The sequence below is a fragment of the Manacus vitellinus genome, unplaced genomic scaffold (assembly GCF_001715985.3).
Source record: "Manacus vitellinus isolate BGI_N305 unplaced genomic scaffold, ASM171598v3 scaffold_24_pilon, whole genome shotgun sequence".
In the NCBI taxonomy this organism is placed as follows: domain Eukaryota; kingdom Metazoa; phylum Chordata; class Aves; order Passeriformes; family Pipridae; genus Manacus; species Manacus vitellinus.
The window spans coordinates 9,047,960-9,065,376 of NW_021939798.1; the positions used below are offsets into that span (position 1 = coordinate 9,047,960).

Here is a 17,417-nt window from a genome sequence, read left to right on the forward strand (position 1 = left end):
TGGCAAGAACCTTCTTTGCAAAATAATCTGAAGACCTTCAGGCACATTTCATCTGCTTATGGGCTACTGCTTAAATGATCAGTTCATTTGCAGTGAAGTAAGGAGTAATCTTGTCAGAATTTTAATAAGAGGTATTTAATTTTGTTTGGGACTCTTTTTTAGCAGATTACAGTCCTAAATCTACCCCTATTGACTCTGTGGAAAGATTTGGTTGGAGGTATTTCCTTAGCTTGCTTTTTTTTTCCCAGACCCATTTAATTGAATTGTGATATAATGCCACTGCCCATGTTATTTCCTTTGTTAATCTTCCAAAAGTCGTCTCAGCACTGAAAAAATGTGCCAGGAGAAATTACTTGGACGATTTGACATTTTGTTCCCACCAGCTTTATAATGTTGCCACCCTGCAGATAACTAACCAGATATAAAAGTAAAAGAAGGAGCGTGTTCTAACTCAGCCATGATTAGAGGTTTCTCCCTTCTCACTTCAGGGATATTTCCTAACCTTACTTTAGCCCCAGCCTTTGTTTTTGCTCAGATTAATAATAAGGGGTCTAAATCACCTTTCCATCTATTTGCACAATTAAGCTTTAGAGAAGACAAGCACCATATTTTTGTCAAGCATATAATCTCCATAAGTATTCAATGTAATCATTCCTCAGAATTACCACCTCTATAAATATCAAATTACCATTCCACTCTGGCTATCCCAAATAAGAGCTGGACTGTGTAGCCCCAGCTCTACCTCCTATTTCTCTTGCCTTTTCACCCCTACTTCAAAAAGCAGGTATCAAGTTCTTCCCACATGGAAGTTCTAAAATAAAGCAGTGAAATTTTACTTCTAGCACGTGACAGGACCGCTCCCTGCCAGTAACACTGTAATGAACCCTGGTTTTTGATCCTGCAGAAGCACAGTGCATATGAAGTTCTTGGTGCATTAACCTATTCACCATTACACTGTGTTAAAAAGTATTCCAGAATATGCACTGCTAGTGCAGACATGACTGGAAAAACAGGGTGAAACCAGTGGTTTCAAATGTAAGCAATTCTCTACTGACAAAGACAAGATATACATCCTTCTACAATAATTTAAACTTGTTTTGAAGTGACATTCAATCGTTCCTGCTTCCCAAAAGTGATATAAAGGCTGGAGTTAGAGCTTAGATACTGCAACATTAATTGCAGTAGTCTTTCACAATACACAAAATATGATTCTCCTGCTCCTGAGATGAACATTAGTACTGACATGGACAACAGTGGCAGGAGGAACAAACGATTGGGAAGATAAATTAATTTGAGGTTAGTCCTGAGAGATCAAAGAAATCTGGAGTTCCTCAAAAGGCTGAAGGGATCAGATGCTCTGTGCAGCTGCTGGAGGAGATATGTGTGCCCAGAGAAAAGGTGTGATTTGCTTTGTCTTCATTCAGAAAATAGGAGGAACCAAAAGGGGTGTAACAGAGGTTTGGAGCAAGGGGATAATCTGAAAGGTCTGTTCCCTAGGAAGGGCTGGTCATACCCACAGACAGACATGAAAGAATATTATGCTTTGAAACAAAACTTTACAATAACACCAACATAGCAGAAATATCAGTGGCAGTCCCGTGGCCAAATTCTCTCTGTGGGTGTACACGATTATTACAAGGGAATATTAAGAAACTTGGCTTTGTTTCTCTTTTCCCAAGAATAAATCTCATCCTGTTTTCATTGTGATAGGCAGTGCAGAGCTGAAAGGATTAACATGGCTTCATACAGCTCCTTCTATTCAAGCAGCATCCTCGAGATGCTCTCAAAGATTAACACATTAAATACTTGCAGTGCAGTTGCCATTTACATAACCAAAGCATTCATTTGGGAAGCGTTTAACTGTGCCCTGGGGCAACAAAGCAAATCGATTAGGGAACTATTATCACATCTCTGTATACCTGAAGCACGGTTCAGTCTTACAGAATCAATCAGTGTTCTGCTAAAATAATCTGATCTCATTTACACGGTATATTAAATATTATTTTGTGGTTTAATAGTGTTCAGTCTACAGAGCACAGATACTATCTTATTACTCAGTCTGATATACAGGAATAGTGTTATATATAAATAATGGGAGCAAAAGTCTACTCTTGGAGATGCTGATCTTGCATTTAACAGGGCTTTTAATTTAAATAATCATGCACCATCGTATCTTCCCATTCTACACCACTGTATTGTGTAGTGCACACTCAAACACAGTTGGAACAACTAATTATTAGCCCTATTCTGAAAAAGAGTCCAACAACTATGGTTCTTCAGAGCAGAATTTAGCAGAGGTGGATAAATAGCATGCTTAGGACACAAGGAAAACTCTGTGATGAATGATGCCAGGAAGTGAGAGAAAGGAGAGGAGGACTGGCTGTTTGGGGACAGCTTGAAGGGTGAGCACTTTTGCCCAAACATCTGTTTTACCAACTAAACAATCATGTCTTTGGTCCCTGAAATCAGTGACTAGTCCTTCCTACCAGGAAAAAGGAAATTCATCTGTTTCTTCCTCAGTCTGCTTCTCGTTCAGCTGAAGCAAAGAAGCTGGAGCAGAGCATAAACCTGTCTCGTGGGGCTTATTCCCTCCCAGCTACTTGGAACTTCGAGGTTTAACAGCTTTCAACACAAGGCCATGACGGTATCAGAGTTCTCCAGATGACACAGAATGATTGCAGTGTGCATTTGGGTGTTGGGAATAAATTTACTTGGATATTTCTCCTTCAAGGTTGCAGAGACATGTACCTGAGGTGTGGTTACTGTAACCACACAACTGCAGGGAGGATGACCAAGTTATTTGGGCATTAATATCCTCATTTCTCTGTTTAAGGGGACACAAAATTCAGGATGGTCTCCAGGCCTCTCCAGACTGAGAGACTAAATCTGTGCTGGACTCTCTTCCTTCTCTATCACAAGTGAATCACAGCTTTGACCCTTCAACCAGTTCCTTTATAAAGGAGGAAATTCCACTGCTCTCTGTTCTCTCCATTATCTGGGGCTAACCTCACTTGGCTCTCAGGGAACCTGGGCTCTATAACAGGGATATTCACAGCAGGCTGCCTTCTGCTCAGAGCCACAGCTCCACATAGACCTCCTGTGGGTGGGAATGGGAGGATCCCAGGGGCAGGAGGGCTGCAGGAACAGCAGCGTGGTTGGCATCATCAGCTGGGTTAAGGAGCCACTGGCAGGAAACTGTCACACATACAAAGCACAACCTGCTCTGACACTCCCAGGTGCCAATATCAGACCAGTGCCAGGGAGGAGCAACATTCCCAGAGCTGCTCCCAAACATAAACCAAAAAGGTTTGGACAGTTTATTACCTCTGTGAGGATCAAGCGTTGATACTTCAACTTCAGTGTACTCCACCTCAGCACTCTCAAGGTCAGGTCCTGCCCCAAAAATATCAAGAAGATGTTTCTTTGTAGGACTGCACGCTTTGTTTGAGCTGTGGGCCTGATCCTGCTGCCACTGGAATTAATGGACAAGTCCTCCCTGACTTTGGTAGGTGCAGGATCAGGCCCTCCTTACAGATGTGAGTTACTCTGCTAAGAGTTTCAAGGCCAACCCATTCCTAAGGGTCATCCCAATCCAAAGGGCAGTAGATGAGCTAAAGGCAGATTTCTGAAACTGGGGGACATGCAAATTGTGCCTAAAACTCTTACTTTCAATGTAACACCTTCAAAAGTGTCACAACACAAATGGAACAAGGAATTATCTCAGATTCTCCCATATTCCTCCTCCAGCTCCTCTTTATTTCTCTCCCTGCTCTTACTTTCTCCTTGTTTTCTATGGTATGGCAGGACACTTCCCATTCTTTCCTCACATTTAAACCCATCTTTAAGTCTTTCCTGGCCTCCTTCATCACCTCTCATTCTCCAAATTTCTGCTTTTCTTTTTTCCTCCTACATTTTCTTCCAAGCTCTCCATAGAACATCTGGAATGCAACTCATCTTCCTCCTCAAGATGCTTCTCTGCCACAATGCCCACAGAAAGCTGGATCTACTAAGGCTGCTGCCTGACAAGTCCTGGCTACCTGGATACAACAGACACAAGAAACAGCTGCTGCCTTCTACTCTGGCTTTTTCTTAGGGTGGAGATGGTTTTCCACCAGATTTCTGTAAAAGTTGGAAGAAACCATGACAAGTCATCCAGACTGGCATCCTGCAGAACTGACTTGGCAGATTATTTTATTCAGATTTCACAGTTTATTTTTAGATTTAACGCTTAAGTATTTCGAGGTCAACCAAAATGAAGAAAGGACAGAGAAGTAAAAGAAGCAGAAATCTGTAGAAAATATCTAAATATTTGTTATATAGAACTTACAATTTTGAGTCTAAGTTGTATTTTTATACCAATCCAGCGCAGCTAATTACACTTCATAATGCAAGTTGGCAAGTGGGTCCTATCAGTGTCATTTTGTGCATAAGAAAAAGAACTAAGCTCAGCAAAGGAAAATCTTCCCCACTATCAAACAGAAAAAGGAAAGGGCTGGACATATCCAATCCTTGTTGCTACCATTAGAAAACATCATGACTTTCAGTTATAAAATAGTTTAAAAATCCATTGTTTAAGTATGAAATTACCTTTACTCTCATCTGTTGATTTCATGTGATTTTCACTATCTTCAATGTAACCTGATCCTAAAATATTAAAGCCAAAGTTGAGCTGACAAAATGTTTATTGAGGCCAACTAAATAAATGAGTTACACAGCTGCAATTCCTACTGTCATTATCTGTATTTTTATATGAGACATCCTACTTTTGGTTTCACACCTAAGACATTCAAGTAACACAGGTGGGAAGAATGTGGCTTTTTAAGTAATCAGCTAAAAAGCACCCAAGGGGTAATTTTGTTTATGTCCAATACTCTAAACAACATCTCCACCTATTTTGTTAAAGTGGGAATTTTGAGATCCTGGAATGAAATGTGCCCAGTCATGGCAAGTTAACACCTCTGTCCTGTGGCCACATCACAGGACCATGTGCCACAACTCCAATTTTCCTCTCTGCAATAATTTTCTTACAGCTGTGTCAAACCCAGAAAGTAATTTTCTTTTACCATGATTTCTCCATCTGTAATACTGTCAACTGATTGCCTGGGAGAAGTGTCTGAGCAGAGTTATAAACCAATCTTTGTGTGAGACGTGCTCATAAAAACTGTACAAAGACAAAATGACAGAAGATACTTTGGAGAATGTTATTGGTATCCCTCTGTATTCCCCTAAAAATTGGGCCTTATCCAAACAACAACTATGCAAGTCCAAAACTTTCAAAAAACGTTTAATTTACCCAATTTATTAGCAGTCTTACAGCAAAATGTCCTACCTGAATAATAGTCTCCATCATTGGGCTGTCTTGCCAGTTTTTCACTTGTCAAGTTTGCAGCCAAGGCTGAACTGAAAAACAAACCAATAAAAGTTGATGTAATTATCCCAAATCAGTCAATAACATGATTCTGTGCAAAGATCAGTCACTGTCTATGCTGACTGCCATGTATTTTTAACTACTGAAGCTATTGAAAATTTTGCCTTTGTCTTTAAGAGAAGCACCAACCAAATTTAAGGCAAAAAATGTTCCCTATTGCATTATTCTTCTTTAAACCTCTGTATTTTCAATCCATTCCATGTCTAAATGCATTCAAACACAGGCCTGACATTCTCCTATTTCACTTAGCTGGCCTTTTTTTCTATTTTTAGAGTATTTCCTCATCCTGTTGTTGTATAAGCAGGTGGTACATGGAGCAGAACCATCTATTGTCTGCAGGTGTGTGCCATAATGAACTACACTCATATGGAGGAAGGCCTTTAAACAGAAATACTTCATCATTATCATAACAGCTCGTGGTTTAATCCCAGATGGCAGCTCAGTATCACACGGCTGCTCGCTCACTCCGCTCCCCTGCCTGTGGGATGGGGAGGAGGACTGGAAAAAGGTAAAACCCATGGGCTGAGATAAGAACAGTTTAATAACTGAAATAAATAATAATAATAATAATAATAGCAATGAAAAGGAGAGAGAGAGAGAGGAATAAAACCCAAGAAAAACAAGTGATGCCCAGCCAGTCCCCGAGCAGCGACAGCACCGCCCCGGTGCGTCGTTGTCACAGGGCTCAGCACCTGCTGTCCTTCAACCTTCAGCAGCCCCACAACAGGAGGGTCCTCTGAGACACAGGACAGGGGAGCTACTTCATTTCCTCTGTCTCCAAGGCTGCTGTACTGAAAGCCCACCACTACTCCTTTGGCTCCCTGAAATCCCCTTTCCCGAGACAGTTAAAGCCCCTGGAGCCTCTGGGCTACTCAAATGGGAGCTTTCTGCCCCACGTTCCCAGTCAGGCTGATTTCAGCCCCCAGTACAGTCTGCTGGGATCCCTCTCCAGAAATACAACTGGGTTCTGCCCCTGTACAGCCTGATGACATCAGGGCACACTGTGCACCAGTACCTGCTAGAGCCTTATACTCCTGGGGGGCTGATGTTCCAGGCATCTGATCCACATGCTCCAGTAAACGAGGCTGTCCCTCTTCTCCACCTGGTGCAGGCAGAGACCCTCTAGTCCTTGTCATAGGATTATCCATTTGCTTCTTGTAAAAACGGGTTAGAATTCCCTTCCATAGAGTCAGGAGTAAGATCCTTCCACTCTCAGGAACTGCTCATTGAAGACCAGAGCAGCAACTTCCCTGGAAGAACCCCCATTTGTGATTTTCCCTTGCAATCCATGTACCCTCTAGGGTCCAGGTAGAATTTCCATCCTGCTTCCTCACGTCCTCTCTGGGGTCCTCACAGGTAAAACCACAGGGTCCCCTGTGCTGTGAACCCTCTGCATTCTCTCTCTGGAGCAAAAGGACACTTACTGTTAATAGCTGAGATACTGGCCTGTACAAGTGGGAGTAGAATCTACCCGCTTTGAGTTGCTCAACCAGCTTCTCCACAGCAGAGACAAGGGAGGAAGAGAGATTTTCTCTGTGCTGCTGGGTTGGTGAAGCCACTTCATCCACCAGTGGAGCCTCTTTGTCTCTCCAGGCCATCACTGCCAGTGAGTTGGTGTATGACAATGGTGCACTCTGGACAAGTTTCTGACACATGGTTTGTGCACATCAGACTTCACCTGGATCTCTGAGTAACCCTGTGTTGTTTGGGTCACAATAAATTATCTGTAATTCCCTCAGGTACTGGGTACCTCTCTCCATCATGGTCCACTTGCCTGGGTGACACAGAACATCTTCCTTGAAGGGATACCTTTCCTTCACACTTGACAAGAGTTGCCTCCAGAGGCTGAGGCCTTGTGTTGCTCTTCCAATCACCTCGTCAGTGCACCTTTCCCTAGAAAATGATCCCAGCTGCTTGGCTTCCCTACCTTCTAATTCCACACCACTAGTCCCATTATCCCAGCATCAGAGCAGCCAGGGAATAATGTGCTCACCTGGATGATGGTTGAAATCTTTCTGCATATCCCACAGCTCACTCAGAGATACGGATTGAGGGGTTGCTTCTTGTTCTGCCTCTTCTTCCTGTTCCTGTTATGGCCTTGCTTTGTCCTCCTTTATTAAACAAGCTGTCTTTCCTGCCCATTTCTCCTTGGGAATAGGGGCAACTGGCACACAAAGGGGTTGGTCCTCTGATTCAGCTGCATCACCCATCAGTGGGTGAGTACTCACAGGCTTTGAGTAGCCAGGGATTGAGTAGCCACAGTGTCTGTCGTGGCCACTGTGATTGTTGGGGGAGTTGGAGCAGCCCCAGTGCCTGTCACAGGGGTTGGAGTAGCTGCAAATAATTGCTTAACCCTAAACAGACCTGAACCACATACTGGTTCCTACCAATAGGACCACACTGGTTCCAACACCCCAAGTCGATTCAAAATCTTCACAATTCTCAAATGCTTTTGTAATTAGCCTGGAGAAGAAAGGGAAGCTGTGGGAAGCTGTGTCCACAGACTGGCTCTCCGAGGAGAAAGGGAAAAGTGTAATTATGGATAATTCCCAATAGGTGTCTCCCCAGCACACAGGTGCTGAGGACACGATCAGGTGAGTGATGACCAGCGATTCCATCGTATCATAAATGAGTGTTACAAAGCAGAACAAAACAATAACCTCAGCCCAGGCCCCAATGGCAAGAAACACAACAGGGAGTACAGTGTTCCCTGTAAGTGCAAGTGAGGTGTTCGGACACAGCTCCGAGAACAAGCACAACAACTCTAAGAGCAAATAAATCAACATCATGGTAACTGGCTATTAAACTCTGATGAATGCTTGTAACAAATTTGTTTCAACGTGCACTGGTCAGATCTGGTTTTAACTCTGAGTCCCACTCTGGACTTCAAAAAGGACTGTCATGGTTTAACCCCAGCTGGCAGCTAAGCACCACACAACACCTCACTCATTCTGCCCCAACCCACCCTGCCCCCAGTGGGATGGGGAAGAGGACTGGAAAAAGGTAAAACCCATGGGTTGAGATAAGAACAGTTTAATGATTGAAATAAAGTAAAATATAATAACAACAACAACAATATCCACAATAATAATAAAGGAAGAGAGAGAGGAATAAAACGCAAGAGAAACAAGTGATGCCCACTACAATTGCTGCCCACCCTGTGCCCGATGCCCAGCCCACCCTCCAGCACTGATCAGTGTCTCCCAGACAATTCCCCCCAGTTTCTACACTGGCCATGATGCTCTATGGTGTGGAATGTCCCTTTGGCCAGTTTGGGTCAACAGTCCTGGCCATGCTCCCTCCTGGCTGCTTGTGCACCTGCTCATGGGCAGAGCATGGGAAACTGAAAAGTCCTTGGGTTAAAGTAAGCACTAGCAACTAAAACATCAGTGTTATCAACATTATTCTCACAGTAAATCCAAAACTCAGCACTGTACCAGCTACTAAGAAGAAAATTATCCCAGCCGAAACCAAGACAGTAAGACATCTTACCCAGACATCTCCATGGATGGTCCTTTAGCTTGACAGAGGGAAAAAAAAAAAGCATCTATTAGTAGACTGCACAAGTAAAGAATTTAAAAGTAAAGATCAAAACAAAAATATAGCAATTATTTACTCATGTGTGAATAATTTCTCCTGGCGATCACAAAACCAACTACCTCACACATTATGTCCTGTTTATCTCCGAGGTCCCTTAAATGGCTCCTTCAGAGAACCTAAGATCCTAAACCCCAGATTTTACCTTGGCCAACTTAAGCAGTCTGGGACATCCAGATGCTTCAAATTTTCCCAAATAATTTGCAGTGTACTGCATATCACAGGATAAACCAGATTTACTTGTATTCTGAAAGAACAGGATCTGAAAAAATATCTTAAAAGTTAAATCCCTAAACAAAATCATATTACAGTGTGGGAAGGAAAAAGAAACAATCCCACAACCTAATAATCTAAATTTATTTCATGAGGACTAGAGAGGCACCTCAATTACACCTGAGCTAGGACTCCAAATCAAATTGTTATAGCTCTATGAGGCATCAAAAATCTCCTCAGGCCCTGTCTGCCTCTTCATTGCACAGGGCTGAATTCCAGACCTAGGACTGCCTCTGCCCAATATACTTGGAAAGCCTCAGCACGTTTGCAGCTTAGTTTGGGTCACCTGGCATTTCTAAGCAGATTTTCAGGGTTTTTTTTAATTGTGTTCGGTCATCTCTGAAGCCTCACCCCCACAACCCTTTGCTTCTGACACAAATGCAAGTTTAACTGGAAAACATTTGTTGCCAAACAAAGAGAAGGGAACCATTCCTTACTCTTTTTCTTCTTACGCAAAAACCACCATAAGGCAAGTGCTCCCGCTCCTGCAATGGTTACCAGGACCAATGCAGCAATGACTCCTTTCTTCCAAGCTGCCAAGATGACTGGAAATAAGAAAAACATGTTTAAGAGAGTATTTACTGTGATAGGCCAACATTACCAAATTCTGCAGTTCCTGACCTTTCATTTTACTACAAATCAGCCTTCTTACACCCCAGGGAAGAACTCTGAAGGGACCTGCATGCAAAGTTCACTAGTGAGCCTCTCCTTTGTGACCAAAACCTTAGCACAACAATGGGTTGGTTTCAGTTTGCATCTGGCTCCTTTGGCTTTTGAGCATCCCCTAAACTTTTCTCTGTAAGTTGGACAATCTCTGTTTATAAAGGGACCTCTCTGTTCAGCTTCTGACAATGGTGGAACAAAAGCAAATAAGGGAGTTACACTTAGGAACATCCCAAATGAGATGACCTCACCTATCATGAGGACATGGTGGGCAGTTCAGTGACTCACCACTGACAGTTATGGGCTGGCTCCTCACGTCCACGTTGGCTCGGTTCGAGGCCATGCAATAATATGTCCCCGTGTCCTGCCTCTTCATTGTTTTCTTGTGCCACATGGCTCTGTCTCTATGTTCAATTTTTTCAAACAGAAGAACCTCATTATCAGTTTTTTTAAAAAACCTGAACAGGATTGGCAAAGACCCTTCTTTCACAGAGCAGAGAAAAGCAATCTCACTCCCATCTTCCACTTCTCCATATGGAAAACTGCCCAAGCTGGCATCCCTGACTGGCACTACAGAGGAAGGCAGAAAGAAAGCAAATATTAGCACTATTTGGAATAACTTTGATGCTAAAATATTGTGCTGTAGAAATGCTTGATTTAATGCTTAGTTAAACAGAGACTGAATGCACAGTATTAATCTTCCCAAACACTCTCTGAAAGACATCATCCTCTAGTAAATATTTTTATACACCCAGAAATAGAGAGGGCATGACAAAGAAACAAAGCAGACACAGGAGGAAATTATATCCATTCCACAGAGGTCAGTCAGCCACTTTCCTTAAAATCCTTTGGATGCCACTCCAGCCCCAGCCTACAAATTATTTCATTTCCAGAAATAATACACTCAGTCGTTCCATAGTGTAAATAATGATGGTCCAGTTTATGTAGCTATGCTTTCATAGTTATCTAGAGCTGTGCTATTTTATGCTGTGTGGTAACTGTACTCTTGTACCCTTTAATATACAACAGTCAGTATCAGCAGATAATGGATCGAGTTCTCCAAGGGCATAAGCCAGTCCCAAATTCCAATGGTTACAGAATATGGCAAACACAGTGAGGGAAGTTAGTTTGCATTTGCACAAATTGTAAGAATATGCATACACAAAATACAGTTTTTAGGTTTGCTAGTTTACGAATTAAGTATTTTAGCATATACAGAACTAGTGTAGGAGCAGATGAGCATCAGCCCTTGTAACTACATGGGGGGGAAATGGACACATATTCTGTGATACAAGGCTTGTATCAGCAGCTTTGCAAAATGTTTGGCATATGAAGCCAAAATCCCTACAGAACATTTCTCTGAAAATATTGTAAATGTGTTTGGGGCAGTGTCATGGATAACACAAGGCAGATGTAAAGAAGGAATCATTAAGGCAACACTGGTACAGAAGCAGAAGGAGAAACCAGATATGACATGAGAAGATGCTGATCATGAAAGTTCTTTTTGTATTAAGGAGCAGATTTAGATATAAGACATGGATGGGTTCCTGTGACTGAGCCTATGACAGAGAGGATTGCTCTGGAAAACATTAAGTGCTTCTTCAGACAGAAAGGACAGAATACAGAGAATTCAAAGCCACCACCTCAGCAGTGGTAGACTGTGGAAGATTGGCTCACCAGGCTCTAGAACATGACTATTCAGAACTTCCAAACAGTGCCACAATAAATCCTGAACCACAGCTCTAACAGCTGGGATACACTAGTTCCAGCAGAGAAACCAGCCTATTAACCACAAGTTTATCTTTTTAACACCAACACAATTTGGGTTCAAGCCAGGACACAAAACTGAAAACTCCTTAGTAGAGAGAAATTACCTCTTCTTTTTGAAAGGTCAAGTATAGACCTGCTCTAGTCCTGAACTACTGTGCTGTGACCAGCAACCATTTTAATTCAAGTGAGCAAAAATCTGTAAACATTTCACATCCATTTTGCTTAGTCCATCATTTGCTGCTGAAGTTTCAAAACTCTAAACATGACATCAGACAAGAAGAAGAACTGAACAGACTTACCTATTACTGTGACATTCAGGACATCGCTGGTTTTCACACCACTGGAGTGATTATTTCTGGTATCACATCTGTATCCTCTTTGGTCATTTAGTCTGATATTTTCATCCAAGAACGTAGCATATGTGTCATTAATGACTATTTTCTCGACGTCATCTCCTTTGTAGAACCTGAAGGTTTTTGGTGGTGTTCCCATCACTGAGTGGCAGATCAGCTGCAGAGGCTTCCCCAGCACCACCTCCGGCAAACCGCCGGCGACGGAAAGAGTTGGCTTGGAGACTGGAGCTAAAAGGGGAATAAAAGAAAAAAAACTGCTGAAAATTGCACTGCATAAGGCCAAAAGACACGATATTATTTTATAGGAAGTATTTAAATGCACGATATTTATCTAGTTTGCACACGCTAGTTCGGGAAGCTCTTCCTCGTCGATACAACAGAAATGGGGGGACTTGAACAAATCAATAATGTAGGTAGCAGAACATGTGACTTTGAATTGAATAGCATGCAGGGGGAATATGAAGGAAAACAAAGGCTGAGTGACACAGCTGTGGATCATCCAAACTCCAGAACTAGTTCTGACCCAAGGACTAAGTGTCACATTGCAGGTATGACCTGAGATGGATCGTGCAGCACCTAATTAGGGCCCTCTGTTCCACAGGGAGTCACAACCCAGTTAATCCCCTTCACAGACTGGAGAACCACCTGAGATTGTTCCATAAGAGGGAAGGGAACTAGAGTGCTAATAACCAGCTTTTCTGGAGCAGAGCTAACCAGATGATCTCTGGTTCTCCTGGTTTCTGCCTGCAGAGTCAGGGAGAGGGATCCAAGGCAGACACTGTCAGAGTTTCAGGTCAAATGGATGAGTGAAAGATTTGCACAACAGTTCTGGCTCCTGCAAATGGTAATGAAAGAATTTATCTGGCACCCAGCAGAACCAAGGGAGCAGCAGGAAGCCATGCCAACTCCCTTCTCCCAGGGCCAGCCCTGGAAAAGTCTGACTTGATTAGATCATGACACACCAAATCCTCTACAGTTGAAGATGACAAGCACATCTCACAGAAATTAATATTGCAAGAACTAAGAGACACCCTAGTTCATTGACTAGAGGCCGATTCTGTAAACAGATGTGCTTATTTATAAGCTTCTGGTTTAGATCCCCCCTCATCTCATTGGGTTCTAAGCCTCTGTATCAACTCACCATAAACATTTATCCTTACAGGTTTGCTCTCCTTGACTATTCCTTTTACTTCAGCTTTACAGGTATAAGATCCAGTATCATTCACATTAACTCTCATTTTTAAGGTTTGAGAACTTTTCAGTGGGATGTCTCCGTTGGCGTTTTTCCGTAGGATAGAGAAGTTAGCTTTCTGAAAACCATTAATGCTGCAATTCAAAATTAATTCTTTATTCTTATCCAGCTTAGTCATAGAAGCAACCAGTGTTGGCTTGGGAAATAACTCTGCAAGATAAAAAGAGAACTAATTCATTCCAATTGAGCCTGAAAGAACAGGACTGCTTATCTCAACATATACAGAATGAAGGACATATTGAAGGTTTATAATCTGGGAACGAAAAAAACATGTTATTTTAATATTATTATATTTTCAGGGAAAACAGAAACTCAGCAACCACTTGAAACCACTTTTCATGTGTTATTTGAGGACATTACTTTAGTTGGGGAGCATTGGTAGGAAAAAATCAGAAACTAAAATCCAAATAGCCTTTTAACTTAGAGAAAATTTACACTTAGATCTGGAGGTTACACTTGGATCTTGAGTTCTACCAAATTTAAATTTAAATATCAATACGCTGAGTAAAATCTAAGATGAACAGAGGTTTTACCTGACACGACAACATTCAGTTTGGTGGTTTTAGATGCTCCCCCTTGCTCCACCTTACACAAGTATTCACCACTGTCCTCTAGAGTAGCTACTGTGGAGTATCTCAGAAGCTTCTTATCTTGTACACTGTTCAGTATTGATTTGTTTTTCTGGAGGATGATTTCAATGTCACGCATTCGAACTACTACAGTTGAGCATTCAAATTGTATTTGGTCTCCTTCTGTAACATTACTTGAGGGCACGGTGGTCAGAGTGGGCTTTATAAATGGTTCTGCAAGAGAATACATATCAACATGCAGATAAACATATATAACTATAAATACATGGCCCAATTTTAACTGTAGCAAGCAAACAAATGTCAAAAGAAAAGCCAAGCAACTCACCCCTGACTGTAACGAGGGTTTTGTTGCTGTGTGCTGAGTCTTCCCATTCAAGTTTTACATTTCTCCTACCAAAACAGTCAAATTGTAAAATATTATCTCCTTCTTCAACAGAAACCTCCAGTACAGAAAAATTTGTGTAAGGTTCAGGTACACATGTTTCTCTAGGCGTTGAATTTGTCTTTATCTTTCGGAAACAGAACTGTAAAGGAGGTTCTTCTTCAGGCAGCTCACAACGTAACTTCACAACTTCACCCTCCAAAACATCTCTTTTGTCAGCAGTCAGGGTTGGCTTGGTCATTCCTTACACCAGAAAGCAAGAAAAGAAATAGAACATTGCATAATCCTGAAAGAAACACTATCCCTGAAGACTGTGGTAATGATTTATGCTAATTAACAGATGCAAATACTTTGCAAAAACCAAGCTTTTGAAGACCACCCAGTACCTACTTAATGCTGAACAAATTCTTTCCAAATTGCTTTTCCAAGGGGAAAAATGTCACTTGCAGTCAAGAACACAAGGCTAGAAAGAGTATGGATGGAGGTAGCCCTTGTTCTCATCAGAAATGAAAGAATAAGACTGACACAACACTGTCTGCAAAAGCAGCCCAGAGCTGACACTCCTTTGGCAGTGGCTGTCACAGGCTGAGCATCTCAGTACCTTATTTCCAGCATTTCCAGGAATCTACCCACCCTCCATCAAGGTTATGGGAACAGGCACAAGCTTTCACAACTAATACTTCCCCTAGTCTAGGGAACAGAGGCTCAGGACAGCGGGGAAGGTGGCACAGAGGGCACAGACTGTTCCTGACTGTCACTGATGTCGCCCTGAGATCACAAGTTCATTTCCATGCCTGAGCATGAGGGTTTGGTACTAAACTCTGGTGAAGTACTGTGAGCCAATGGATAAAAATCACTTTGCAAGATATCCTACTGAGCACTGACTATTATTACTTCCCCTAGAAGGTTGGGGTTTTTTGCCATGTTTGAAAGAGCACTCACCTGTTACCCAAACGTGGACGGGGTCACTCGATCCTGTCTTTTTATCTGCTTTCACAGCACACTGATAGTCTCCTGTGTCTGAAGATTTGGCCACAGGTACTTCATACCGTGCATCTCCTGTGTCTGACACAGTCATAAACACGAGCTTGCGGTCCTTAAAAATCGTAAAATTATACTTCAGCTGGAAATCAGCACTTTTGCTGATATCAGCGTGGCAGATAATTGACATGGGAGCTCCATTCCTCACTTTGACAGATGGCTCAACCTTGATTTCAACTGTGTTGAAAGTAAAAACTGGACAGAGAAAAAAAAAAATCTTATTTATTTTCAGTTAGTCCAACATAATACGGTTATCTCAAGTTGCTATACTTTAATCCCAAGAAGTAATTACAAAATTTACATTTTATTTGATAGGAATATTGTAATTTAAATACAAAGTAATTTATATACAAAAATAATAAACACATTTAGAAACAAAGTTCATAATAGTACTTATATATACATGTATATATGTTTAGAAATATATTCTGTGTTTATAACCACAGCAATGATAAATAATTTGTAGCTTAAATGTGGTAACTGTTAGAATCCTGGTATACTTAATATTTTTATTCACACGGATGGAGGATAAAGTATAGAGAAAGATCTATCAGTTCATTGATCTTCCCTTCCTTTAGAACTTATACTTTTTTGGGTTATGCCCATTTTGGTCAAGATTTGTATTAGAAATTTGCTATTAGAAGAACTTTCCTGCATCTAAAGAAGCCCCTTGCCCTGTACATTTACCAGATATTTATAATGTGTCCTTGCTAGAGAGAGTTTTGGGCATAAAACCAGAGCAAAAATTGCAATTTTTTTTGCATGTGAATAAACCACATGACAACAAGAAGCAAACCTTTGTCCCTGGTGATGGAAAAAAGGAAGCATGAGGAGTGTACGTGCTGGGAGTCACAGGATGAAAAGGTAAAAAGTTCCTTTAGAACACGAGTTCTGAACTCTGCTCAATTGACCAATTCCTTTGCACGAGCAGGAGAAAGTGCCCTTAATTCAGATGCTATAATTTTATCCTCCCTCCTTGCTTGTGGGCATGAGAGGCTTTTTTAAATACTAAACCAAAATGCTAATTTTCTCTCCCACCTTTTTTATGCCTCTGGAAAGCAAATTACTCTGGGAAAGATTTCACCAAAACATTTATTAAGATATGAGTAGCACATCTCTCATTTAAACACTGTATCAAGAAACAGCACCAAGCAATACCTTTTCTTTTCATATGGCCAAATTTCATACTGAGATATCGTACGGCAAATCCAAATAAACTCTGTTACAAATGCACACCAACAACCGAGAAATCAGTTAAATTAGTTATTTTAAATTTGTATGTGAAAAAAAACCCAACAAAATTATAATTCCCTACCTTTATCCTGAGTGTAGAGTTCTGAACCTGGGGAAAAAAAAAGAAATGTTATTTTCAAAGCTTGCAGATTGAGAGACAGCAATGTGAAACTTAAAAAGCCTCCCCAAACCCCCCCCCAGACAAACCAAAACCACAGGTACCCACCCAGAGACTTAGTTATCAAACTTACACTGCAAGAAAATCACCAGAAGAGCAAGATACATCTCGTTCCTGAAGAACAGACACTTAACCCCAAAAATCAAACAATATTCATTATCAGAGGTGATGTCTCCAGGTACCAAAACCAGGTTATGGTCTTTTTTTTCCGTTGGCTCTTTATGGAAACCGATAAAAATTTGCCATGAAAATTTGTAAGTTATCCCAGATCTCCCACAGAAACTGGCTGGATCAAGTAATCGTTCCCATTACTGGAAACTGGAAACGGCAAACAATGAGAATCTATCTGCTGCTCCCAGGCAGATTACTGGTCAGGAAGTGACTGGACTTTTCCTGAGGGCGCCACCAAATGCATTTGCTTTGTTTAATTTCTTAAGGTGTATTAAAAAAACAAGAAGTTCCAATGACATTTATCCTGCAGTTCCTGTCAATATGGGTATTTTTAAGTCACGATTAACCATTTAGGAACACGAATCACCTTTGCTATTTGAACTCAGCAGATTCTTGGGCAAATATTTCCCTTCATGCTCACAAGGTGAACAGATGTACATAATTACACATTTTTCCCTTTTACATCCATTTCTAGGTGTCCCATCT

General features: G+C 41.5%; 1 protein-coding gene across 8 annotated transcripts in view; it reads right to left on the reverse strand.

Annotated features, from left to right (window-relative positions):
- The window catches only part of PECAM1 (platelet and endothelial cell adhesion molecule 1), a 31,799-nt gene extending 14,685 nt beyond the window's left edge, over positions 1-17,114 (reverse strand). The window contains exons 1-13 of one of the 8 annotated variants that reach the window (XM_018073201.2): positions 16,834-17,114; positions 16,665-16,691; positions 15,251-15,544; positions 14,252-14,551; positions 13,870-14,139; positions 13,226-13,486; positions 12,031-12,312; positions 10,250-10,531; positions 9,736-9,843; positions 8,921-8,948; positions 5,330-5,400; positions 4,588-4,644; positions 3,325-3,393 (exon numbers count right to left, since the gene is read on the reverse strand). In XM_018073201.2, the coding sequence (XP_017928690.2) occupies positions 3,325-3,393; positions 4,588-4,644; positions 5,330-5,400; positions 8,921-8,948; positions 9,736-9,843; positions 10,250-10,531; positions 12,031-12,312; positions 13,226-13,486; positions 13,870-14,139; positions 14,252-14,551; positions 15,251-15,544; positions 16,665-16,691; positions 16,834-16,867 (2,083 nt within the window). In that variant the 5' untranslated portion in view covers positions 16,868-17,114. The remainder of the gene's footprint in view (positions 1-3,324; positions 3,394-4,587; positions 4,645-5,329; positions 5,401-8,920; positions 8,949-9,735; positions 9,844-10,249; positions 10,532-12,030; positions 12,313-13,225; positions 13,487-13,869; positions 14,140-14,251; positions 14,552-15,250; positions 15,545-16,664; positions 16,692-16,833) is intronic. The other 7 variants (XM_018073203.2, XM_018073205.2, XM_018073202.2 and 4 more) reach the window with 7 other exon arrangements.
- Positions 17,115-17,417: the final 303 nt, after the last annotated feature.